Genomic DNA, 27961 nt, shown 5'->3' with positions numbered 1-27961 from the left:
GGGCGTGGGAGGCGCCCCAGGGGGTGGGGTTTCTGTGCATATATTTAGCCGGACTGAGGGGTCACTTAGTCTACGTTTAGGAGCGCGTCACCGCGGTAGTGGTCTGTGACATTCCGCCGCCGTGACTCTCGCCTTGCAGGGTGCAGCCAGCCAGACGGCCCTTCCTAGCTGTAGGTGAGTGCAGGGGAGAAGGTCCCGGCCGGCGGCCGGCAGGTTCGGGCACGGTCGGCCACGCCGGCTCCGCGGCGCCTTTCCGAGCTGGAGCTCCCCTCGCTGCGTCCGGAGTCCCGGGGGCTGCCCCGAACTTGCTCGTGGCGGGGGCGGATGGGAAAGCCGGGGAGGAGGCGGGAGGGGCCGGATTTCTCAGAAGTAGGTGGGGTTCCGGGTGCTTCTGCTCTGGGCGGCTCTGCCGTCCCCTCTCGGCGGGGCGGGCGCTGTTTGTCCGAGCTCGCTGGGGGTGGAACCGGAGCCATTGTTTGGATGGGGCTTTGTCAGTCCTGCAAATCTGGCTTAAGTGGCCGTCAGTGCCAGTTACTCGTTCCTGCCCTGCGCCTGGAACTGTACTCGGGGACGGGAACGCGAGTGTAAAGAAGGAAGCCAGCCCCACGCTATGGTGTGTAAGGGTGAAATACACGCGCGAAGGGTTCTTCACGGATCCTGTGTGCATGTCAGTGATCCTGTGTCCGTGAACATGCACACAGCCCTTTTTAATCCTCTGTATACACGTATAATGTGTAAACATGAATAAACACGAGCAGGACCAGTGTGATAAATGTGAATGCAGAGTGCCCGGTAGAAGATAGTTTGGGAGGGCATCTGCAGTCCCGTAATGGAAAAGGGGTCTAGGGTCTTAAGGAGGGGGAGGAGAGGGGAGAGGCCGAGGGGGAGGGCGGGGCTCGGGCAAACTGCTTTTTCTCCCTCCCAGCTGTCCGATGTCTGGGCTTTATGTCTTACGGCTTCAGTGACCATGGCTGCTCCCATCTGTCCTTGCAATTGAACGTCTGTTCTTTGTCTCTGACCTTTGGTTTTTCTCTCCGCTTTAGTAAATGAGTCATCTTCTTCCGTGTTCCCTGAGCATGACCGAGCTCCTAAGAGAACAAAAGCTTTACCTCGTTCTCTCCCTCACCGACTTAAGTTAAAATGCCTTAGGCTAGTGGAGACTTGGACAGCACCTCAGTTATTAGAAAGAGACTGACATATCTAGAGTGCGCGCGCTCTCTGTCTCTGTCTCTCTCTTCTCTCTCTCTGTCTCTGTCTCTCTCTTCTCTCTCTCTCTCTGTCTGTCTCTGTCTGTCTCTCTGTCTCTGTCTCTCTCTCTCCCCTATCTATCTCTTTCTCCTCTCTGTCTCTGTCTCTCTCTCTCTGTCTCTGTCTCTCTCTCTGTCTCTGTCTCTCTCTCTCTGTCTCTTTCTCTCTGTCTCTCTGTCTCTGTCTCTCTCTCTGTCTCTGTCTCTCTCTCTGTCTCTCTCTCTCTGTCTCTCTCTCTCTCTGTCTCTTTGTCTCTCTCTGTCTCTCTCTCTCTGTCTCTCTCTGTCTCTGTCTCTGTCTCTGTCTCTGTCTCTGTCTCTGTCTCTGTCTCTGTCTCTCTCTCTCTCTCTCTCCCCCTCCCCTCATTACTAGAAAGTCAGGTTAGCTAAATCCTAAGGAGGACTTTGTATTCTACAAATTGAACCTCTCATTAAACTCCAGGGAGAGAGCGGAGGAGGTGCTTTGGGTACCTGGGACATAGAACAAACCATTATAAGCATCTACTCTTCCCAGGAAGAACACTTGCTTAGTTCAGTTTTTGACTATTACAAATATTATATGCGAAGATATGGAGAAGAGCAGGATGGATCAGTGGAATGGAATATTTTGTTGTCAGTTCCTAACTTATATGAGTAAACATGGGGAAAATGATATAAATGGAGAATGATAAAGTACAATGCAAGTAGTGTTTAAATAAAAATAAAGCAGAAAAACCTATATGTATATCCAGAAAATAACTCAGTAGGAATAAACAGAAATTGTTTTATCCGTTAATTTAAAAAAAAGACTAATTTTATGACTTTTTTTGGAGGGATTGAATTCCTTATGGTTAAATGCTATCTCATGAAAGTTTGTTTGATCAAGATAAGACTATAAATATTAGTAATTATAAATGCCTTTATTTTCTCCTTTTAAATGTGATAACTTAGTGTACATCACCTACCTTTTTTTTTTTTTTTTCCCCCCTCCTGAACTATTTTCCCCACTGTTGTCAATATGTCAGATCAACGATCTCTGGAATCATCTGAACAAATAAAACTGGTTTTTGACAAGCTTGATCTTAATATGGGGAAACATATATTCTAGCCCTGTTGAAATATTCCAAGAATTTGATGTACATTTGCCATTACCTTATGAGAATGAGTCAGTCTCTCTTCTGAGTTAACACCCCTTCCTACCAAAATTTCACACTGTCCTGGTAAGCTTGAATTTAAGGATGGATGTTTGTGTGTGTGTGTGTACACATATACATATATACATATCTCCTTATAATGAGTGAGAGCTTTTACTGTGGATTCTAAAATTCAGTGACACCTTGCTCTTACTCCATATTCAATCAACTGGCAAATCTTGTTTATTGCTAAATCTACACCATTCCCATCTCAACTCACTACTTTAATTTGTGCCTTTAATACTACCTAAATTTTATTCGCAGTCCAATCTATTTTTCAAGTAACTACCAAAGTACTTTTTCTAAAGTGCAAGACTAACAGTAGCACTTATCTTACTCAGATAACTATTTCAGTGACTATTTCATGACCGAGTATGTTGCCCCTTCCAGGTATTTTGCATGTTGTTCCTCACCTTGCCCTTTGCAATCAAAATTCTATCTTCATTGGGACTGTGGGGAAAACTGTGAGGTAAAATGTTTAAAGATTGAAGGTTTGCCTCTGAGCTTGATCTTGAGCAGAGAGTGATGTTTTAAAACAAATGCTTTTTGTTTGCAGGTTCCACAGATAAGACACTAAAAATGGCTTCTGTTGCAGTTGATCAACAACAGGTATTTCCAAAATTAAATTCTATTATCAAATTTTCCCAACTCCTCTTCCTTCTACCCTCAGAAGACAAAGCAAAAAATCTATTACAAATATGTATGGCTAAGCAAAACAAATTCTCAAATTGGCTATGACTCAAAAAAAAAAAAAAAATCTAATCTTCATTTTCCACCAGCTGTCTGTGAGGAAGTTGACAGCATATTTCATCATGAATCCTTTACAATTGTGGTTGGTCATTGTGGTGATCAGAGTTCCTAAAATCTTTACTTATTTGTCCTTATGATATTAGATAATAGATGTTTCTTCTTCTTCCCTCTGAACACTTTTTTTTTCCCCCCCTAGGAAGATTTAACCAATTTTTTATCCTCTATTTTGGTTGCATAGAATGTGATAACTAGAGTGGCCAAACTTCCCCTGGTGAGTTCAACTTATGATTTGGTGTCATCTGCTTACATCAGCACAAAAGATCATCACCCATACCTCAAATCAATGTGTGAAATAGCAGAGAAGGGAATGAAGACCATCACTGCAGTGGCAGTGACCAGTGCTTTGCCCATCATCCAGAAACTGGAACCTCAAAGTAAGTCCTTGTGAGTTTAAGACTGTATGGATTCCACTGATCTGAAGGAAGGGGCTAAGAATTGTACTGAACAAGTCAACTTGGGCAATAATAATTCTTGAATTAGATTATTTTTCTTATTCTCAGCCCTCACATAAAATTCTTCATTAACTAGAAGCGATATGTTCTCCTGGAAAGAGCTTTGGACTTAATCAGGAGACTTAGATTCAGACTTGACTGATATACTAGCTGGATGATATCTCACTGTTTTACATATATTCAGACTAATACTTATATAACAACTATTTTCACTGAAGAATTGGGAAGAAAATGCTTCATATGTTAGAGAAATGTGAAGTTCTCAGGGAGGAGAGAGAAGGTGAAGCTATAGGGACATGTACACATGAAGGTTTTGTTTTTTGTTTTTTACTAATTTCTTCTTCTTGAGAATTTCCTGGCATTTTAAAGCTGCTCATTTTGCTTCCTTATCTTACAATTTACTCATACTTACTTGTTTGCATTCTCAAAACTGAGGAGCATTCTGTCACCTGGCCTTGGCAATGGTTGTCCCTCATGCTTAGAATGTTCTCCCTCCCAACCTCATGACTCTTAGAATTCTTTGGCTTCCTTTGAAATTCAGTTCAAACACACCTGTTACTGAAAGCCTTTCTTGTTCTATGCCCCTCACTCCACAATTGCTAAAGCCATGCCCTCTATAGTATCTTCCATCTACTCTGTATTTTCAGTATCATATATTTTAATAATATACACATATATTTACATACACACACATGAAACCTAATCTCTAAGAAATTTTATCTGAAACAGTGACAAATTTACTTTAAATATTTTCATTCCATTTGTCTCAAAAAACCAATAAATAGTAAATGGTAAATATACTACACATGTATATGCATATGCATAAGTTATTATATTGTAATTGTAAATTGTAAAATATCTGCAGTGTGTGTATGTGCACGCACGTGTGCACATACATATATATTTACCACATTTTCTTCATTACAATAGGGACAGTTTTTTTGTTTGTTTTGTTTTCTATTTTTTATATTCAGGAACTTAACACTGTGCCTACCACATAGCACTTAATAAATACCTATTGTTTTGTTGGTTTTTAATTTTTACTTTTAAAATTAATAATTTATATTAGGCTGATGTAAAAATAGTATAAAACAGACTTAGGAAAACTGGATTTTGAGAAAACCTAAGTATGTAATTCCCTGATTCCTGAAATTCCTTGAACAAGATACTTAGTGTGAACACTGACTTAACCGTCGGATAATAATTTGTAATATTGCCTCTGTAAGGCAGGATATTTAATAAAACCTAATATTAAACTTTAGGATAATCTCTGTTTCTGGGTAGTTAAACTATCTTTCCTGACTTATAGATAGAACCGTTTTCTCTTGTAAACTTGTGTGTTTGTGGTGAGTTGGGATGGGGGTGGGGGTGGGAGGGATGGTGGGGCTGGAGAGTGATGATAGGGTCTGGAGGAAGGGGGAGGGGAGGGAGAAGTTTACAAAAACTTGATTTTAGCAAATTGGATGAAAGTTCAATGAACATTTTTTGTATCTGAGCTTGCATCTCAACACTAACTCTTCCATCTAGTTGCAGTTGCCAATAACTATGCTTGTCTAGGATTGGATAGAATTGAAGAAAGACTGCCCATTTTGAATCAGCCAACTGATAAGGTAAGCTTGTCAGTTTAGGTGGATGTGGTTTCTATATCCTTTTGGTCAAGTCTTTACCAGGGTGATTGGGGTGAAGAGAAGAGAAACTAGTTCATCAGGCAGCTTGGACAGCGCTTAGCTCCTCTTTCTACATCTTGACATGGACATTGAACTCCTACTCTTATGAGGATAAATCTCATTACTTGTATATTCTTGGAGACCTCTAACAGTTCCATGGACCCCTTTCATAGCAGGGCAAGTCCCAGGTACCACTTCCTCCTTCCTAGGTCATATTGTTAACAAAATAGATATTCTTGGTCAAGCATTATAATGGCAATAGTAGTATAGTTTCAGGATCTTGCTTACTTTGGGACCTTTATTGAGGTCCATTCAACTAGATAGTGGATGACCATGATTCCTGTCTTACTTAGTGGTTGATGGTTGGCAACAGCAGAAGAAATGAGGGAACATTAAACTCTGGGCTAAGGGTCCTCTTAAAAAAAATTGATATGTAACTACTTATGTAATTTCAAATATGTTAATTACAATTTAAATGGTGGCAACTTTAAACTTTGCTTTTTGTTTAACAATATTTAATGTACTTTTAGAAAATATTAATAGATTTAAAGGGAAAATATTAAATATTCATAAGATCTGTCAAAAGGAGAAGTAAACAGTGTTTCAGTCAAGGACAGAAGATAGTTGTTCCTTTGTTTAAAAGAAAAAAATGTGAAACGTAATGTCCAAGAACTCTTATCTGAAACAGTGACAAACTTGCTTTAAATATTTTCATTCTATTTGTCCCCAAAGAACAGTAAATATTAAGTGATAAATATGTTTTAAATAGGAAATATCCACTTTGACTGACTATTCTCTGATAAAAGTATGACTGACACACTATGAAACTAGTGTTTCCAGGGGTTTGCCATTTTTTTATATGACCACGAATATTATTTGTGTATTATTGCCATGTAGAAGATTTGATTTCGGTTTAGATTAGAATATGGCCTCTTCTACGGCATTGCTCAAAGTGCTTAGGAAATTTCTTTACTGTTTAGTTCTGTTTTCTCTTAAAACAAAGAAGTGGCAGTAGAAAGATAAACTCCAAGGTTCCTTCTCATTCTTAATTTTATGATTTTATAAGCTTCTTTAACAATCTCTATCTTAATTTTTTTTTTAATTGTGAACTGTATAAATGTTGCATTTTCCCATACAAAGAACAAAAAAGGATTGTCTATGTCCCCATAAATTTATTTGGATGTTTCCGATACTGCTTCCCTTGTGAACCTCTTTTTTGTATTCTTTTGTCTTTGATATTTATATCCTTATCTTCCCCACTCACAAGTCAGAAATAAAAGTCCTTATAAGCACACAAGTCATTGTTGAAGTCTAAAAGTGTATTGTCCTAATAACTTTGAGCATCCCTTGATCCATATATTTCTAGTGTCTCCTAAACTAGATAAGAAGGTCTTGAGGACTAGAAGAATTTTCTGTTTTTAGACTGTTAATTGTTCTTTTAACAATCTTTAGAATGGTCATGAAAGATTCCCCCCATCCCCGCCCACTTTGAAGAAATCCTATAACCAGGTGACCTCTCTAAGGTACACAAATATCCCAAATATTTCTTAGTAGTAAAATGAGGTTTTCAGGGGCCAAAAAAAAAAAAAAACAACCCAACTCCAAAACCCAAGAAAAATAAACCCCAAATCTATCAAGCCAGATTATACCTATTTCTCAGTTTTCATGGGATATCGAACAGAAGGCTTTTTTTTTTTTTTTCTTTCTGATTTCCCTGCCAAATGAAGCACAATAAATGACATCTTCCTCACATGAAGGTCACTTCCCCTACATTCTCTACATAATTTAGAAACCAGAACTTAGCAGTAAATAAGAAACCTCAGAACAGGCAGAAAAAAGGTCACAGAATTTGTGCAGGGTACACATTGTATCTTCTGTGCACAAATTGTTCAAGTTCTTCCTAAAAGCTCATCTGTAATTTTGGATCTAATGGGCTTGGCTCTTTGACTATTAGAAAGGGCCAGTACAGGCCTGTGAAAGGAAGGATGATAGAAATATAAAAAGCATACTGTTAAAAGGCAGCTGACCTGTGCTCATTGCATCTGCTTTTCCCCCACCATATATTCTTCAGCCCTTTTAAATCTAATTTCTAGAGGCCCACCACTGTAGTTATCCAGCTTTTTACAAAATCACTTACTTGCGTTAAATAAATGTTTTATTCCCCTTTCATCTTCCTTGACCTTGATAGTAAGATATTTAGAACCATTTTCATCCTTTCTCTTCCCATCACATTTTAAAATTCTTTCCTTTTGTCTACTTTGCTTGCGTTTCACTTCTAAACTCACAAATAGGGGTTCCAACATTCTCTCTTGACTTTTTCTTTTCTCTTTCTGCCTCAATCTCATCTAATACATAACTTTAGTTATTACATCAACAGATGACTCCAAATTGTGACTGTCTAGCCTCAGTTCATAGTTTTGACTATATGCTCAAACTGGAATTAAATATCCTTACCAACTTCTATTTGTGTTGATGGTAACACCCTTTTCCTGTCTGCTCAGATTTCTTTGCTCAAATCTCTCTATGATACATATTGGGTACATGTGAAAGATATTGTCTCAATTCTTTCTTTTCCCTAATTTTGTACATTAATTGTTGAATCTTATCAGTTCTTGAACAAAGCCCCAGAGCAGTGGTCCTCACACTTTTTAAATAGGGGGCCAGTTCACTGTCCTTCAGACTGTTGGAGGGCTGGACTATAGTAAAAACAAAACCTCACACTTTGTCTCCACCCCCAGCCCATTTGCCATAACCCGGCAGACGAATAAACGTCTGGCCCAATGGCTGTAGTTTGAGAACCCCTGCCCTAGAGGTTTGATATAGTTTCTAGATCAGATCATTTTTCCCTGTGAACTTGATCTCATATATTTTTATTTTTGAGTGATGCAGTAACAAAAGCTATTAATCATGCATCTAGTTTCTAGTAATTTTCCTACTCTTAATTTTCAGAGGGCTTAACCAACCTAACATCTAATTCATTTTCACCTAACATGAATTAGGATTTTTATTTTGAGACTAAGCTGTTGAAATTTTACTTTTAGATTGTGGTTAGATAAGATGTTTCCAATAGTTCCTAATCTAAAGATTCATTTGGAGTTCTTTAAATGTTAACCTCAATCCAACTCCTAAGTTTGTTTAGAGAAAGGATCTCTGCTTGGCCCAGCATAACCAATCTATTTTTCTCAGCCTAATTATCATAATTGACCTTGAAGTCAAAAGGTATCTACACTAGTTAAATTATTCCCCTCTCAGAGGGAAAATCACCAGCTTTCTTATATAGCCTTTAAGGTGATTAGTAGATTCGAAAGTACCTTCAGCAAATATTTATTTGCTTTAATTTAAAAAAAATATATATATATTATTATTATTATTATTATTATTATTATTATTATTATTATTATTATTATTATTATTATTATTATTATTATTTTTGGTAGAAGCCCATCTGCTCTTGGCCTTTGAATGACTAAATGTTTGTTTGTTTGTTTGTTTGTTTTGGTGGGGAAGTTAAGTGACTTGTCCAGAATTACATAGTGTCAAGACTCTGAGGCTGAATTTGACCATAGCTCTTTCTAATTCCATAGATATTAACTTTAAAAAATATATATTTTTCTTAAATTTTAAATTTTCATTTCCTAATACTTTTCTTTCTGTCCTTCTGTCTATTGAGAAAGTAAGAAATAGAATATCTGTTATACATGTGAAGTCATATAAAACTTATCAAAATAATTTTTAAAGGTCAAGGGTTCCAGGTGAAGAAACCTGGCTAAAAAGCTAGCTAGATTATTTTATAGTCCTGAATGTAGGTCTGTCACCCACAGGGAAAATAACAAATTAAATCTAACTCTAAAATTTGGCTGCTCATAAGTGTCCTATCATGCCTCTCCAATCATGACCTCCACTGTGCCAGCCCTAGTTTAATGTCCCTTTTCATACTAAGAAATATCTTGAACTTGAAGTCAGATGGCTCTCTTCTTCTTGTAGATCGTTGCCAATGCCAAGGGTGCGGTATTTGGTGCAAAGGATGCTGTGACAACGACTGTGACCAGTGCCAAGGATTCTGTGACTAACACTATTAATGGGGTTGTGGGCAGGACAAAAGGAGCAGTTAATGGCAGTGTAGAAATGACCAAGTCTGTGGTGAATGGAAGCATCAACACTGTCTTGGGAAGTCGGATGGTACAGATGGTGAGCAGTGGAGTTGAAAATGCGCTTAGCAAGTCAGAATTCCTTGTGGATCAGTATCTTCCACTTACTGAAGAGGAACTAGGTAAGATCAGCTTTTATTGGTATTACTTTAGAGAAGCTTCTTTTAGAAGTTTTGGGTAATTTTAAAACTTCAAATTTTATGAATAGAGTTGAATCTACTCCTATCCCTACCCCATTTTCCCAATTAATTTTATTCATCAGGAGTAGAATAGGAATGGATTGTGATTCCTATGAATTAAAAAGTAGTCTAACTAAACTATTAGTGTAGTGAGGCAACTAGACAGAGCACTGGGCCTGGAGTCAGGAAGACTGAACTGACTAGATTTCAAATTTGACATCAGATACTTTCTAGCTTGAACAAATCTCTTACTATTCTTGTGCATAATGTGTAACCTTGTATATATCTTCAGATTCATGGGCAGGTTACTCTGTTTTGTTTTTTTTCTCAGTTTCCCCAACTATAAATGAGGATAATAATAACATCTATCTTAAATGGATTGTTGTGAAGAGCAAATGAAATAATATTTGTAAAGTATTTAGCACATAGTGCCTGGTACATAGTGAGTGCTATATAAATGCTAGCTATCATTTTTGTTGGCCTTATAGAGTTAGAAGACTTGGGATCAATTTCCAGGCCTGTGTTTAGTGAGTGTGATGGTCATTTAACTCTTGGATCTAAAATGAGGGCATGCAGTGACATCTCAGTCCTGTGATCTTATTTATAGACAGTTCCTGTAAATTGACAGTGAAACTAATCCAGATTCTTCTCCCTTCCCTCTCCCCCATCTCAAATTTCAGAAAAAGAAGCAAAGAAAGTTGAAGGATTTGATGTGGTTCAGAAACCAAGTTATTATGTTCGCTTGGGATCTTTATCCACCAAACTCCGCTCACGTGCCTACCAGCAGGCCTTAAGCAGAGTTAAAGAAGCCAAACACAGAGGCCAAGAGACCATTTCTCAGCTGCATTCCACTGTGAATCTGGTAAAAAACAAAACAAAACACACACACACATAAACACACACACAAAACCCTCAAAAATCTTTCTTTAATAAGTTCACTGACTATGATGAATAAAATTAATTGGGAAAATGGGGTAGGGATAGGAGTAGAATGGAAGTACTTCCATGGGTAACTTTGTTTTCAACTCTGTTCTCTCTAGGATCAAATAGAAATTTTTTCTTGTACTAAAAACATTTGATAATTTAACCCCAATCTAGCTTCAGTCCATTCCTCTTTTTTATGTGCTTCAATCCAACCAAGTTTAGCTTGTTTGTTCCTTCTCATTCATCCCACAGTATTTGCATGGAAGGCTCTCTGCCTTCCCCAACTCATCTGTCCATTGTGTCCCTTACCTGGGTCTCTCTATTCCTTTTAGAAGCTGTTCCTCTTGCAAATTTCAGCTCAAATGCTGCTACCTGATCTTTTACATCCCCCTCTCCCATATTACCTTTAGGTTTCTTAAAGGCAGGAATTATGGGGTTTTGTGTTTTTTTGTATTCTGAATGGCTAGCACATCTTAGGTACTACTTAAATACTTGTTGGAACACTTATTGGAAAAATATGATTGCACGCATATCAGCTTCTCCTATTTTTGACCATTTTAACTATTGGAGAATGGCTCATTGTGTTACATAGTTTAGCTAATCAGATTTTTTTTGGTATAATTGGTACTTATATCACTTTTGTCCTATGCCAATTGGAAAAAATACTTATGAACTGGATTGGAATACATTTTTTACCCAAGTTAATGTTAAACAAATATGCTGATAATGAATGGTATTCTTCTTAAAACATATATAACAAATTGTTACCACTCTATCAAACTTAATTTTAAACTGTGGAATAGGGCATATTACAAATATTGATGAATCCTAATCATGATTCATATGAAAACTAATCTAGATAAACTTGTAACTCTTTTAAGTTTATATCAATATTTGTCTTTTTAATTTGTATTTTTATGCTAATATTTTTTGTATGTGTCTCCTTAATCTATGTAAATGATAGTGGTAAATTTAATGGATTTTTATCTAATATATGGATTGGTAAAGTACTTTTTAGTATCTCAGAAGATACAGGTAGGAGGAAGCATAGCAGAAAGAAAATTGGACTGGAAATTAATCCTCCCTATCTATGAAATTCTCTTATAGTCCTCAACTGCATCACTAGTGTGGGTTAGACTAGACTTCTAAGGCTTATTGTAACACTAAAATGCATAATATTCCTTAAACAGAAAATCACTCTATTTATTCTCAGATTACATGGAATTTCTCTCTTCCCCCCTCCCCAAAAAAAAGCCCTAATCTAAATTGAAAATAAATGGATTAATTAACCTTAGTTTAAATCATTTTAAAGTTCATAAGCATGATGTCTGACTTTTAGGTTGTAAATTCCTGAGTTCATGATAGTCCTATTTCTACTCTAATATGGCTGTTTCTATTTCTGTGCAATATAGATCGAGTTTGCCAGGAAGAATGTTAATAGTGCCAATCAAAAACTACAAGATGCCCAGGATAAGCTGTATCTCTCATGGCTAGAATTGAAGAGGAGTATAGGACATGATGACAGTGATGAATCCCATTGTGCTGAGGTAAATGACAACTTGGGATAAAGCAAAGATGTCATATTTATTAAAAAATTCCTGAGTAAATAATATAATAAATATAACCTAATTTATCTATTGCCTTTTCTGGCATTTTGTGTTCTTTAATACTAAAAGTTCATGTAATTTTGCTGCCACTTTGGAGTTTTCTCTCTTAGTTTTGGTCTTCTGTACATACAAGATAATGGTTCTATAGGCTTAATAGCTAACTTTCTGCTTATTTCCATTATTCTATGGATTATTGTCTTCATTTGTTAAAGAGGAAGTTCAGGCTTTCTTTTTAATATGTAATCGTATATTCTTTATAATATATATTATCATTATCATATGTCTCCAAAGAACAAAGTGATCTAAGGGGAGATTAATTTGAGCTGTGTTTCTTTTTTTCTCTTCCTTTCTACCTCCCCTAGCACATTGAATCCCGGACTCTAGCTATAGCTCAGAACCTGACACAGCAGCTCCAGACTACCTGCCTTACCCTTATGTCCAGTATCCAGGGACTACCCCAGAATATTCAAGACCAAGCCCACCATGTTGGAGCAATGGCTGGTGAAGTCTGCACAGTATTTCGAAATGCCACTTCCTTTAAGGAAGTATCAGATGGTCTCCTCAGTTCCAGCAAAGGGCAGCTGCAGAAAATGAAGGAGTCTTTAGATGATGTGATGGATTATCTTGTTAACAACACTCCTCTCAACTGGCTGGTAGGTCCCTTTTATCCTCAGCTAGCTGAATCTCGGATTGCTGAGCATCAGAATCAATGGCGAGAGATGTCCAGCCACGAGGATAAACAGCTTGAACGCAGCACAGCTTAACTTTTTACATGACATTATTCTCTTCTGCCATCTAGACACTATAACTCTTCTAAGTTAAAAGTATCATGCTGCATTGGGGAGGGGGAGAGAACTAATGAGCAGCATCCTTTCTCAGTTTTAGAGAAATCTCAGCCTTAATCTTGCTGAAGAATGGGAGAATGGATTTTAAATTTTAAATGGTTTTGGCAGTTCACGGGAAATTTCTACTGCTCATCTGGCTGGCTGTCAAGTTCTCTTTGATAGGCAAAAATGGGAGACTTGGATGTCAGAGTCTGATTAGTGAACAGTGCAACTACTTGAAGGTTTGCTAGGGCTAGAAAGTAGCCTTACAATCTATTCTGGCTAAGCAACTGTATTAAATAAACCTTCATAAAAAGTGATTGCCATAACTTGTAAACTTGTTGGGGCCCTTTTTAGGTTGGGGTTTCTTGTTATTTCTTTTTCTTCTTCCATTTATGTGAGAACTTTGACAATTTATTTTGACCTAAAATTTTTTTTTGTTCTATTAATAATATTAAAAATTAATAAAAAGTTTCTTACTAGTATATATCTTCAGATTCATCCTGTTTGTTCTAGGTACTTTGTGTCTAGCCTTCTATAAAGTTTATCAGATTTGTTCTTATGCACATACCTATTAAAAGCATGAAGCTGGCTGGTTAAATTATAGGAAAAATAATTACATATTAAAAACTTATTTAAATGCTTTTTAAAAATGAAAAGTTGGAAACATTTCAAAAGTAGTTTATGACTAGAAGCCCTTTCTTAGCTTCTTTTTCCTCCCCTTTTCATTTATGAAATGGACTCTTTGTGGTTGATGAGTTATTCTTACTCAGACCTAAGGCAGATGTCAAAGCTGATTTCCCATTGGAATTGGGGAGTTAGCATCCTAAAAAAAAGGAAGGGACTTAGTGCTGGGAGGAATTCAGGAAATTAATTAATACTCTAGTACTTAATCTCATTCAAGAGTAGGAGTGGTGAAGGGTTAGTCACTTCTTACTGGAAATTAAGGTCTCCTTAAGCACTTCTCTACTTCATTATTTCTTAGTTATTTTTAATTTCCTATTTCTATTCAATAATATTCGTCATTACCTATTCTTTATCTTCACTGGAAGACTAAAACTAACTTGCCATTAAATAGTGAATAGTGAATAGATTGACTTTCTTCCTTGGAGAACATTTTGGTTCTTTTAAAAAGTGATTAACAAAAATTCTTAACTATGGAGAGAAGGCAGCATGATATAAAGCAAGGAATTTTTGATGTAGAATCAGATCTAGGTTCAGAGTCTATTCATCACCTTTCTTATTGACTTTTTGGGAAAATTAAATGGAAAAGTTGGCTAAGATCTTTAGGTACACTAGTGCTTATTTAATATTTTCATGAATAATGGCAGTCTGTCTCCTATTCCTAGCAATCTTCCAAGATTTGTGTTTTCTTGTTTCTGGTGCCTGCCATGTCAAAATTAGGAAGGTATTATGATCATTTTATATAAGTATACAGGGTGAATGAATGTCAAAGTGACCTCAAAGTGTAGATAATAATACCCTTTCATACACATCCTTTTCTTAAAAATAGAGATTTCTGAATTGGAAAGTTAAATTTTACATGAAACCTAAATTTGTTGAGCCCCAGGGTGACAGAACTGGAACGAAACAAATTGTTCATGTGATAGCCACCATCATTTTGAATCGTTAGCAGTATTTTAAATAGGGATTTAATGTTGACTGGATACTAAATCCAGACTACTTGTTTTGTTTACTTTATAAGGCTGATGTTTAATCGAGAGCTACATACAAGGCAGACCACTTATGGATAATTATGATTGTGGATTTAGAGCTGAAGGGAATGTTAAATTTTGAGGTAATCAACTGTATCCCACTCAGGTGAAGATACTACCTCAGGGGCTCAAATATACAGCTGGTAAATGAAAAGTGGATTTGAATCTATTTGTTACTGACTCCCAAGTCTAATATTGTATTTGCTATACAGACCTTTTGAGCATGAGGTCCAGATTGCAGCCTAAGACTGTATTTGGGAAACAGTAAAAGAAACAAAAATACATTTGGACATAGGTAATGTCGATATGTGGTTTTCTAAGTCAATGTGTGACTCTCAGGAATCCTTTATGTACAGTTTAATGAATTTTAATTTGACACCACTGCACTATACCTTCGGCTTGCCAGTACCAACATGGAGTCAGGAACACATCTGGGTGATCCTGGGCAAGGGACTTCTCAGACCCTTTTTGTCCCTTGTAAGATGGGAGTTATAGTGTATCCCTCACAAGTTTGTTATAAACAAGTAATTATAGCTAGCATAAAAAACTAAAATTCCAAATCAGACTTTTAGGAGCAAAGTAGAACATGAATTGATGTGTCAATATTAAGCAGTTTACATTCTACAGGGAGATAGATGTAGAGAGCAAAATAATGTACCATGTAATGTTGAAAGCGGCACTAACAACTGGTGGAAGTGGGAAAGACCTTTTAAGTCTAACTCTTTTAAAGAAAACCCACAGGTCTAGTTGTAAACATTTGATTTTTATTCCTTAGTAATGAGAAGTTTTCATCTTGAATTAGTCTAGCAAATAAGAGACCAAGACATATTGGAGAAAGAGTTCTTAAACTTTTTTTCTATCTTGGATGCTTTGGCATTCTGCAGCTTATAGATCCCTTGTTAGAATTTTTTATAAATATAAAATAAACTGCATACAACCAATAAAATAAGTATATTAAAATAAAGATGTGATCTTTTTTCTCTTTCAAGTTCATCTGACTCTAGGTTAGCCTCTGAGTTAGAACATATTCAGGATGGTAGAGCACTAATGATTATGTCATGAGGAATGGTTGAATGAACTGGCGATGTCTGCTCAGGTGTATTACACACACACACTCACCACACACAGACATGCGCTAAATAATATACATATATATATATATAAAATATATATGTTATGTATGTTATGTATATTATAGTATACATATGTAAAGAATTTGGCATGTGGAAATAGGATTGGATTTTTGCTATATCTATAAAGCCTACAACTGAGAGCTAGTGGGTAGAAAATGAGAAAAGAGTCATTGAGTTCCTTTTAGAAACTTTTAGCAGCAGCTAGTTGGCTGCTTTTCAGGACTTTATAGGATTTTTGCCTTTGGCTTTGGTTTTTCACTTCTAGATGCTTCTTCTGAAACAGAGATCTTTGTAACTTCTCTAAAGAAAATTGTCTAATAGCATATATTATCTTAACTCAAACATTTGCTTATGATACATTAAACCTTCATGGTTGTTCATGACTTTGCTGTTCAAATGATTTTAGTTTAATTTTTTTCTTATAACTGCAGAACTTGTTTTATATAAGTAGCAGACTTATCTGGCTTTGGACAAGGGAAGGAAAATCAGAAATGAAGTTTTTCTGTTTACTTGTCCCTGGAATATATATATTCATTGAAAATCCAGGCTCTCTCAATTACTTGCAGTTCTTTTCATAAATCAGTGAAGGATTTTTAAAAAATACCTATCTATATATGTGTCAAGAGATATAGTTTGGGCACTTTCTAACTTAAAAGAACATGGAAAGTTTAGGTGAATGTATGATTAGATTCCAATATCTACTTTTTTAGGAGACCATTTGTTAAAGTTAAGATCACAGCAAATTGTTCAAATTCCCCAATAAAGATGAGTATCTATAATGCAAATACATACTTCATATGGGTTAAAGTAAATCAAATGCTTTATCTACCAGGGAATCTGTTTCATCAATTTTTATAAAGTTAACAGATTTCTTTATGCCTGGTTGAGCCAGAAGAGCTTAAAAGATGAACCAGTACTTCTCTTTAAATGAAAAAAAAATTTTACTTGAAGTATGACTTGTTTTATCATTTCATTTCATTTGTGTCTGACTTTTCGTTTGTGGTTTTCTTGATGAAGATATTGGAGTATTTTGCTATTTCCTTCCTCAGTTAATTTTTACAGATGAGGAACTGAGGCAGAGTTAGGTGACTTGGTCACACAGCTAAGTGTCTGAGGTAGATTTGAATTCAGAAAGTCTGGGGCAGCGCCTAACAAGGCATGTATAAAGCTTTTGGATATCCTGTATTTTAAATACTTTATTCACAAAGGAAACCCAATATGGTAACTGGAGTTCCTTATCCTAAAAACTTATCTTTATGGCCTACCAGAATGTTAACTTAAAGAATGCACCTCTGAATATCTGAATGAATGCAATTTTTGGATAGAATTGGAGTTAACCTTTTTTTTTTTTTTTTTTTGAAAACAAAGTCACTTTATTATAAAAATTTTTGACAGTATATATGCATGAGTAATTTTTTTAAATAACATTATCCCTTGTATTCATTTTTCCAAATTTTCCCCTCCCTCCCTCCCTCTATTCCCTCCCCCAGATGACAGGCAATCCCATACATCTTACATGTGTTACAGTACAACCTAGATACAATTATATGTGTGTAAATCCAATTTTCTTGTTGCACGTTAAGTATTAGATTCCGAAGGTATAAGTAACCTGGGTAGATAGACAGTAGTGCTAACAATTTACATTCACTTCCCAGTGTTCATTCTCTGGGTGTAGTTGTTTCTGTCCATCATTGATCAACTGGAAGTGAGTTGGATCTTCTTGATGTTGAAGATATCCACTTCCATCAGAATACATCTTCATACAGCATTGAAGTGTACAGCGATCTTCTGGTTCTATTCATTTCACTCAGCATCAGTTGATGTAAGTCTTTCCAAACCTCTCTGTATTCATCCTGCTGGTCATTTCTTACAGAGCAGTAATATTGCATAACCTTCATATACCATAATTTACCCAACCATTCTCCAATTGATGGACATCCATTCATCTTCCAGTTTCTAGCCACTACGAAAAGAGCTGCCACAAACATTTTGGCACATACAGGTCCCTTTCCCCTCTTTAGTATTTCTTTGGGATATAAGCCCAATAGCAGCAATGCTGGATCAAAGGGTATGCACAGTTTGATAACTTTTTGGGCATAGTTCCAAATTGCTGTCCAGAATGGTTGGATTCTTTCACAACTCCACCAACAATGCATCAGTGTCCCAGTTTTCCCACATCCCCTCCAACATTCATCATTATTTGTTCCTGTCATCTTAGCCAATCTGACAGGTGTGTAGTGGTATATCAGAGTTGTCTTAATTTGCATTTCTCTGATCAGTAGTGATTTGGAACATGGAGTTAACCTTTTAAAAATTAAACCTTTAGTTTGGTGAGTGTCTAATAAATAGAGTGATTTTAATTTTACTTAATTCATGTAAACTGTATCTTCCAGCTTTTCCTAGTTTAATAGTAAGGCCAGATCATAGCATAAAGGACGAGGCCTCTCTTCTCTGCCACATAAATACATACGCCATATTTGTGTCAAATTATTTGAATAAAGATTACAAAGAAGAGGGGCTGGGATTGGTGACTGATATTGTTATCTTTAAATTGTGAGCAAATGACCATGGTGCAAAAACACTAAGCTTAGTGATGTAAAAATTATGATGACTTTCACAAAACAATACTTAATAGCTTATTAAGGTAATGAGGTATCAGTGATAATGATCAGGGATTCAGAGGAATATTAATTACAATCTCTAGTTTTTTACCTTTCTGCCATGACAAAGGTCAATGAAAACAATTTCTTAACACTCTTCTATGATCTAGCTCTCACTTTCTTTCCTATCTTCCCCCAGGAGTGAAATGTCCTTTTATGGGGGCAGCTAGGTGATGCAGTGGATAGAACACCAGCCCTGAATTCAGGAGAACCCAAGTTAAAATGTAATGTCAGACATTTAACACTTCCTAGCTGTGTGACCCTGGGCAAGTCACTTAACCCCAGCCTGGGGGGGGGGGGAAGAAATTTCCTTTTATGTAGTGTTTCCCTTTTCTTCACTTTGAACCTTTAATGGTCCTGTGATTGGAGGAGATTTTGAATGCCATTTCTGATCCTCAGTAGCTATGTTGCCACAGGAAAATACCTCATTTTCTCTGCGGATGACATCCAAAGTGAAATAATATTTATATAGTGCTTTAATGTTCTCAAAGCACTTCATAATTATTATCCTATTTAATCCTCACAACTCTGGAAGACAAGTGCTGTTGTTTCTACTTTATGGATGAAGAATTGGAGACAGATTGTTGGTTATTTTGTATCACGTAGATGGGAGCTGAGGCTTAAATTGCACTTGGGTTTTCTTCCATCACAACTCTCCGTCCATTTTGCTACCTGGCTGCCTGAGATATGGAGATAGCCGGGAAATCTGGAAGATTGGAATTCAAGTGTTGCCTCTGACACATACCTTCCTATGTGACTCTGGGAAAAATACTTAAATTTTTAGAATTCTATGATAATAGCTAGCATTCAAATAGTGCTTTTAAGGTTTGGAAATTGCTTTGCAAATTTTTTTTTTACAACAGTCTTGGGAATAGGCAGATGCTATGATTATCCCAATTTTATGAGGATAAATGGGGCTGAGAGAAGTTGAGACATGGGCAAAGGCACACAGGTAATAAGTATCTGAAGTTGACTTTGATTCCACAAATTCTGTGCCACTTAGCTTCCCCTCCTCTCTCCAAACAACAACAAACCACAACCATTAAATACTCTCTATTTTCAAGGTCACTAGGTGGCACAGTGGATAAAGTGGGAGGCATAGAGTTAGAAAGACTAATAGCACTTACTTTCCAGAGTGAAGAAAGAGGAGACCTGAAGATGCCAAAAATTCACAGTATTCACTTAACAGCTTTTGTAAATCCTCTGGATGCTATGTTATTGTGAAGAGGTGAAGTTAGGTTTTAGATTAGCTTTGTCTCTGATACTAGTCCAGAAACTAATTCTTCCTCAGGTCTTTGCTAACTAGGTAAGATCAACACTGCCCATATTTACATTACATGGACTAACAAGGCATGTATAAGCATTTAGCCCCTGTTATGTCTAAAGCATTGTGCTCGGTACTAGAATATAGAAAGGCAAAATGAAAAAACTGCCCTTGCTTTTAAGGAAATTCCATTTTATTTGTGGGACAACTTGCACAATTAAGTTAATATAATTTAACTGAGGGGAGAGTACGTAATGGGTTTTGGGAGGGTAGTTATTTAAACCCAAGTAGATAGTTCCTTTCTCCTTTTATTATGGATATTTCAGGGAAGAACACTTTATTTTAATGTTTTGGGTTTCTTTGGTGGTGGGGGAAGGAAAAGAAACAAGCATGTATTAAACACTACCTCAGTGCTAAGCACTTACAACCAACTCATTTGATTCACAGATGGTGGTATTATCCCATTTTTAAATCGAAAAAACAAGCAGATTGAGTGACTTGGACCAGGGTCACCAAGTTAGACAATTTCTGAAACTGGAGTTGAATTCAGGTCTTCAGTACCTTGCTGCCTCTAATGATAAGCACCTCTACTTTGTGGTTGTAGACTTGGTAACCCTAATCTTTCTAGGAAGTAGTTTAAGCATCTCATTCAATTGGCCCAAAGAGATTAAAATTAGGACTTATCCAAGGTAACATGGACAGTATCAGTCATAGGATAAAAAAAATCAAAAGAATTAGCACCAAAAGGTCATATAGTTGAGCATTTTACAGATGAGGAAACAGAGGTGTAAGTGATTTGATCCAAAATCAGATAGATTGTTAAGTAACTAGGAATTGAAAACAATTGGTTCCAAATGCAGTGTTCTTTCAATGAAACCCAAGTTCTTACTGAGTCTATGAACTTTTTAAGTTAACCTCTGTGGAATAAGGGATAGGGACTAGATCTAAAATTTCATCAATATAGGGAACTCCCAGATGAGGAAGTTCCTACTACCAATACCAGTTGGCACTTTCTCTGTAATTCAGAGTTGCTAACAAGTTGACTTGCCCAAGTTTTCACCATCATATATATCAAAGGTGAGACTTGAACTTAGGTCTTTTTGGCTTGGAGCCTGACTTTCCGGCTATTATGCTGTGATGACGATTTAAGATTGTTTACACAAAGACAGGTGAAGAATAGAGGATTGATCCACTTGCAGAGGTCTAGGCAAGTGACTAGCTTTGGAAAGAGCTGGCAACAGGTATAGGGGACTCAGTACTGGGAAATAATTGTTCCCTGGGATGGCATAAAAAAAAAAATTCTAGTGGGATTAGCATACTGGGCAAGAACTTGTTCTCTCAAACAAAAGGAATTCCTGAACAATAACAGGACAATTTGATTCCGAGGATGAGGTAGAAATGCAGCTACAAAAAAACAAAATGGGAACTTATGGAAAATAAAGAGTGGAGGCACAATACCATGAGAGTAGCCCATTGTTTTGTTTAGAGAGACATCTTGGAATAACGGGGAAAATAGTGGACCTGGAGCCAGAAGCTTTGATCTTGAATCCTGCCTTTGATATTTCTTAGCTCTAAGACCTTAAGATAATGATAATCACTTTACCTCTGAATCTGTTTCTGGAGTTTTTTTATAATGGGAACACTAAAACTTGTATTACTTAAATCACAAAATTGTTATATACTTTGGTTTCTACCTTGCTTCATTTAGTTGTGTGGTGTTATTTTTTTAATTTAATATTTTCCCCCAGTTACACTAAAAATAATTTTTTACACTTGTTTTTAAAACTTTTGAGTTCCAGATTCTTTCTCTTATTGCCACCTCCAGCTCTCATTAAGAAATCACATGTGAAATTATGCAAAAAATTTGCGTAAAAGTCATGTTATGAAGGAAGACAAATCTCCCATCCTTAAAAACAAAGGCGAAAAAAAATGCCTCAAGAAAAGTAGAGAGAGACATACACATACAGTAGAGTGAGGAGAGGAGAGACACAGAAAGAGAGGAAGAGAGAATGCTTCAATTTGTATTTAGACCTAATTAGTTCCTTCTCTGGGTATGGATAGGATTATTCATCATAAATCTTTCAAAGAGTCATGTGCAGTCTCAGTACTGCTGTCAATAGCAGTCTTTTATAGCTTGATCATCTCAGAGCATTAGCAAGTCACTTTTTAACCTCACTTTTAGTCTCTTCTTTTATTCTGGAAAGTGGGGGTAATATAGGATTTTCTTTACAGAGCACTTGTGAGGATCAAATTAAAGTATATAAAGTGCTTCACAAATTGTAAAACATTCTATAAATGTTAGCTATTATTACTATTGTTTTTATTGTCAGGAAAGTTTTTTTTTGGACAATTTAATAATGCAATATAATGGTGAGTTATTTTGGGATGTAGAGCACTTTTCATATTCTGTAGGGCTATCAAAAAGATTTTGACTATTCCAGTTAAAAATGGGATAACTTGAAAGGAGAATAGTAATCTCTTTCCTAAAGATCTATTTAGGATACCCCTACCCAAAGTTAATGTTATTGCTTTCAGAGTTTGAGAGGAAATTGGGACATATGAAAGAATTAGAATCCTCTTAAGAATTAAGTAAGCTCTTTCTTCAAGAATATTAATTATTTTTGATGATCAAAAATTGATTTTCTCATCCTACCATGTAAGGGTCCTTTAAATGGGCGGCCACGGTGCAACAGGAAATTGAGTGGCCCAGAAGTAATCTCTGTAGATATAGGACTGCCATGTGGGTGGGATCCTGGCCATATTGAGATAGCTTTGTAATGGGTGACGGCTCTCTTGCTGGTTGGCTGTGTGTGTGACCTCACAGGCCCTTTATAAGCCCATTGCAGACAGCAACCGCTCTCTTTAACCTGGCCCTCTTTACTGGCTCCCTAACCTGGGGTAGCCTAGCCAAGCCAAGCAGATGGATAACCGAGAGGTAAGGAATTAGTAGTGAACACATGGGTCTTCTGACCAGGTGTTCACTAGGGAACCAACAAGTCAGGGCATTATGTGAGTAGGTATAATAAAGGCTTTTAAGATTACACGTGGCTGTTCTTGAGTGCACTACCGTTTATTAAACTATAGATTCAAGAGATTGTGGCCAGAGACCTTTGAAGGCCTCAGAGGAGGCCAGCCAGGTAGAGTTGACAGTGCAAAGGTCAGTAGTCAAAGGTACTCTGTTGGGCCTAGGACAGAATAGTAATTGTAACTGCCAGGAGGGCATGTTACAAACAGACTAGTAATTGTAACTGCCAAGAGGGCATGTTACAAATGGAGCCCCACGTTGGGCACCAAAATGCTGGAACTCTGTCTTCCCAGAAATCAGCTGGACAGGATCATTAAATGTCTTTATTCTTGATCTTTTACAGTCAAGGTCAGGGGGTTAGGCCTAGCTACTTCACACACACACCTTCCTTCCTCAAAGGCCAGGAGAGACTGAGTCAGCTTCTGTGTCTCACTTCCTCTTCCTCCTCCTACTCCTCCCACACACGTCACTCCCCCCTCTTTGTCCCACCAATCAAGTCAGCACAGAACAACTGGGGAGGATCAACCTTCAAACAAGTTAATAGGGAACTGTCCAATTGGCAATTAGTCTCACGTGCTTCATTATCCAAGTGCATTGCTCACTTCTAGCCCTTTACACTACCACTCCCCTCCATTACAAAAAAGAAAAGAAATACAAAACCCTTGTGACAATTATGCATACTCAAGCAAAACAAATTCCTACACTGGCTATGTCCAAAACCATGTTTTATTCTGTATCTTGAATCAGTGACCTCACAGCTAGGGTATGGATAGCACTCCTCTGGAATCATGTTTGATTATTTCATTGATGATGCTATTAAATTAAATGAGGTCAATAGCTTAAATTTTCAGAGTATTTTAAGGTTTGTAAAGCACTTTATGAACATAACATCATTTGGTATCTAAGAGATAAATTATATGGCTTTTACTGCTTCCATTTTATAGAGCACCAAACTGGGTTCATTGACTTACTACATGGTCCCACAAAGAATAAATGTTAAAGACAGGGTTTCAGGGGCAGCTAGGTGGCGCAGTAGATAGAGCACCAGCCTTGAATTCAGGAGGACCTGAGTTCAAGTCTGGTCTCGGACACTTAACGCTTCCTAGCTGTGTGACCCTGGGCAAGTCATTTAACCCCAGCCTCAGGGGAAAAAAAAAAAAAAAAAAGACAAGGTTTCAAACCATATACTACAATACAAGTTCTTATGCTACACAATTCTAATCATTTAAATAATAATCACTTATTGCATTTTCCTCTTAGGATTCTTATAGAGAGATCGATGTTAGTTCATCTTAATTTTAATTTCTCAAAACCCAATTTTCATTTAAATCTTTTGTTTTGATGTCAGTTTTAAATATATCTCTCCTGGGGCAGCTAGGTGGTGCAGTGGATAGAGCACCAGACCAAAAGTCAGGAGAACCTGAGTTCAAATTTGATTTTAGTCACTTATTATAACACTTCCTAGATGTGTGATCCTGGGCAAGTCACTTAACCCCAATTGCCTCAGTTAAATAAATAAATAAATAAATAAATAAATAAATAAATAAATAAATAAATAGATAGATAGATAAATCTCTTCCCCTTCCCTATCTATTGTTCCAGAATTGCGGGGGAGGGGAGGGAGGAAAAAAAGTTGTCGAGCCAAACTAACCAATACTTCAACTGAGGCTGATAATGTATTCAATGTCCAGCATATATAGATAGGTCCCACACCTCTGCAAGTAAAGGAGGGAAGTTTATCTTAAAGATAATTAGACTAGACAAGGGCTTCTATTATAGATTCCTTTAAGGGTATAATTTCTCATGCACTTTTTTCTTTATACTCAAATAAGATTTGTTAGAGACCTTTGGGGACTTTTAACTATAAATTAGATGCCATTGTTTGATCCTAATTGTCTACAAGGACTGGATATTGGGAAGTTGAGCTGTTTTGAGTAGTTCTTCTGAGAAATTTTAATTTATTTTTGAAAATTTTGTGGAAAATTGTGTTTCAACACATAACAATTTCCATCTTGTTCCCAGCTGAATCCTTCACAATGTAAAAATCATTGAACATAGTTAAATCAAACAACATCTGAGTGAGTTTGATGAATACATGCAACTTTCATCTAACAATTTTCCATTTGTTAAAAGAAAAATTGTATGTTTTTAAGATAGTAACAATGTTTCCTGTAGTTTTTGATTTGAGGTTTGTTACTGTTGAAAGTTGTCTTATTTTTTAAGGTTGTAGTGTTCATATTGTACTTTTGGCTGTCTTTTGTTCACTGTGTATCACTTCATGAACTCTTCCCATATTGCTTTGAATTCCTCAAGGTCTATTTTTATGTTCTAATAATATTCTGTCACATCCAGATAACACAGTTTGACTGGCTGTTCTCCAATCATTAATCATAGAATTTTGTTTATTTTGTTTATTTTTGGTGGGGTAGTGGTAATATTATAACAAATCGTACCTTTGTTAATATTATTATAGGTCTTTTCTTATACTAGCCACTGCAATACATAACACAGTTAATCCAGTAACCATTTATTACATTTCCACTGTGTTAGATGTAATGGTTTGTTGCCTCCTTTGTTGCTGTTAGTGTGCTAATCGGTACACTTACTATTATTCCTAGAATTGGCTGCTTCTAATTGGCTAAGGGATGGGGAAAACATTACCAAGATTGTTAGAATTGTGTCTGAAGGGGAAGTAAGGCTCTGATTATCCAAGAATCTTTCCTATAGAACAAAATACATAAGCTTTATGACAGATTTAAAAAATATATATATTAAGGCCTTTCTATCTTCCGTCTGCTTGTGGATATGTTTCAGAGGACTGCAATTGCTGGAAGTCTGCCTGGGGATTATTACTTTACTTTATTATATTATTACTTTAAGGTATAAACAAGTTAATATTCAGTTCTAAAAATCACGAGAACTAAATTCAAATTCTGGATCTTCCATTAGTAGCTTTGTGCTTTTAGACAAGTCACAAGCTCTGGTTTCTCTCAGTATCTTCAAAAGCAAAATGGGGATAATAATTGCACCTTCCTCCCAGGGTGGTTGTGAAAATCAAATGAGATAATAATCATAGAGCTCTTAGCAACCATTATTCTTACTTTGACTTTGGGCAAGTGAATTAGGGACTTAGTTTTAGTCTTATTCAGCTCTACATTTCTGATCCTTTTATCCTTATTCTTGTTCAGTTATTTCAATTGTGTCCAATTCTTTGCGACTCCATGGTATTTTCTTGGCAAAGATAGTGGAGTGATCTGTCATTTCCTTCTACAGATCATTTTATAGATAAGGCAAATAGGGTTAAGGGACCTTTCCCAAGGTCACAGATTTAGTAAATATCTGAGGCTGGATTTGAACTCAGGTGTTCCTGACTCTTCCTGACTCCAGACCAAGCATTTGACACCCAATTATCTCCTTTCACTTGCCGCGACAAACAGCTAATAAGTATTTGAGGCCAGATTTAAACTCAGTAAAATAAGTCTTTCTGACTTGAGTCTAGTATTCTACATTGAGCAACCTACCTCCCTCCCTTTATCCTATAACTATAGATTTGTAATAGGAATGCTTTATTTATACTTTAAGAAAATCTGGTACATAAAAAAATCTATATTTGTGTAACAAATTACATTTTTTAATTTTTGAAGGAATTCTTATTTGGAAAGTATCAAAGACAGGTTTTTGTTCTCTACATTTTTTTTTTTATTACTTTTTATATTTTTCATTACTTTTAATATTTGTTTCTTCTCTTTCAGGTGCCAGATTTTACCATCACTGACTTATCTTCTGAAACTTATGAAATTCCAGATATTTTAGCTTTGGATGAAGAGGATGAAACTGATTATTCACAGTGTAATGGATCTGTTAACCCAAGTCAGAATAACGAATAAGGAATGACAAACTGATCTTCTTGGAATTTTACCTTGTTAAATCAAGATTTCTCCAAATATTTATATAGTTTTGAGGAGTGATAGTAAATTTTGCTTTAATCTTGTTGATAACTTATTTCATATCCCAGAGTAATTGTTACAAACTCTTTCTTCTTTATTCAAATCCCCTGCCTCACTCCTGTTCTCCATGCTTATTAGTAAATACTCTGGAGAAAGACTGTTTGACCCATGTTCCTCCAGCCCTCCTCTTCAAAACTCCATGCCTCTGTTCCCGATCTCACTCATTTCTGTAATCTTGTTCTAAGAATTATGCTCTCTCTAGATACATCATCCCCTTCCTTATTATTTCTTTGTTTTCTTGATCTTCCCATCTTAGCTAGCTACAATTCAGCTTTCTTGTCCCTTAGGTTTCTTGAAAAGTTGAATCACTCTTTCATCACTTCTCTCATTAACTCCATTTAACTTGGCTAATGGAACTTCTCCCAAAAGATAAAAATCAGTCATCTCTTACTGTGGGCCAGGTACTGGTAGGTGCTGTGGGCACAAATACAGTGAAAGAAACAATCCCTATTTGAAAGGATTCCAACTTAATCCCATGTTCTTTTGTTTTATTGTATCAACATTATATATCTTTTAAATTTTCCAACATTTACTTTTTTTTCTCTCATAGTAAACCTCACTGGGTTGGGAGTGTGGGTGTGAAGAAACAAATACTCTCTGGTAACAAATAAGCATAGTCAAGCAAAAACAAATTCTCCAACTTGTCATGTCAAAGAATGTCTCATTCTGTTTCATCACTGCTCTATTAGGAGGTGATTACCATGTGTCATCATCAGTCATTTGGAATCATATTTGATCATTGTGTTGTTCAGAGTTCTTAAGTCTCAAGGTCTTTTTTTTTTTTTTTTTTTTTGGACTTTCTGCATGGGGCATTTATTTGCCCTACTGATCACCTTTCTCCTTTTGGATTCTATTTCTTCCTTTTTGAGACACTCTTATTCCTTCTATGTCTTTAATCTCCTTTTCTCTATGTCCTCTGCTGGCTCTTCAACCCTGAATTGAATTGTTTAATTTGTTCTCAAAAATACTGGAAGTCTGATTTTTTTTTCTTTATATAGTATGTATAAGAAATTCTGATTGTGAAGGCTATTAATTTAGCTTCATTATTTTATCATTGAAATGCTTGAAATAAAGTTTGACTACTGCCATTTGGTATCTGTCTTTTATTCATTATGAATAATGCTATT

The 27961-nt window shown here is 36.3% G+C and overlaps 1 protein-coding gene across 2 annotated transcripts; it reads left to right on the top strand.

Moving 5' to 3' along the window:
- PLIN2 (perilipin 2) lies at window positions 1-27922 on the top strand. 2 transcript variants are annotated; one of them, XM_074282971.1, is made up of 9 exons: window positions 43-174; window positions 2976-3028; window positions 3408-3603; window positions 5209-5291; window positions 9333-9618; window positions 10356-10537; window positions 12012-12146; window positions 12569-12859; window positions 26580-27922. In XM_074282971.1, exons 2-9 carry the CDS (start codon window positions 2999-3001, stop codon window positions 26712-26714), a joined length of 1338 nt encoding a protein of 445 aa, XP_074139072.1. In that variant the 5' UTR covers window positions 43-174; window positions 2976-2998; the 3' UTR covers window positions 26715-27922. The 2 variants fall into 2 exon arrangements, with proteins under 2 accessions (XP_074139073.1, XP_074139072.1); XM_074282972.1 differs by lacking the exon at window positions 26580-27922 and having other exon boundaries at window positions 1-174; window positions 12569-13515.
- The last annotated feature ends 39 nt before the right edge of the window (window positions 27923-27961 follow it).

The sequence above is a fragment of the Sminthopsis crassicaudata genome, chromosome 1 (assembly GCF_048593235.1).
Source record: "Sminthopsis crassicaudata isolate SCR6 chromosome 1, ASM4859323v1, whole genome shotgun sequence".
NCBI lineage: Eukaryota > Metazoa > Chordata > Mammalia > Dasyuromorphia > Dasyuridae > Sminthopsis > Sminthopsis crassicaudata.
Note: the sequence above shows the minus strand (reverse complement) of the source record. Positions and strands in the feature narration are given on the sequence as shown.

What these genes read in the sequence shown, in the direction of transcription:
- PLIN2 (XM_074282971.1), top strand. Translation starts at nt 2,999, where the DNA reads ATGGCTTCTGTTGCAGTTGATCAACAACAG. An exon ending in CCAGAAACTGGAACCTCAAA is followed by an intron (nt 3,604 to 5,208) that starts GTAAGTCCTTGT and finishes TCTTCCATCTAG; the next exon opens with TTGCAGTTGCCAATAACTAT. An exon ending in ATGAATCCCATTGTGCTGAG is followed by an intron (nt 12,147 to 12,568) that starts GTAAATGACAAC and finishes TACCTCCCCTAG; the next exon opens with CACATTGAATCCCGGACTCT.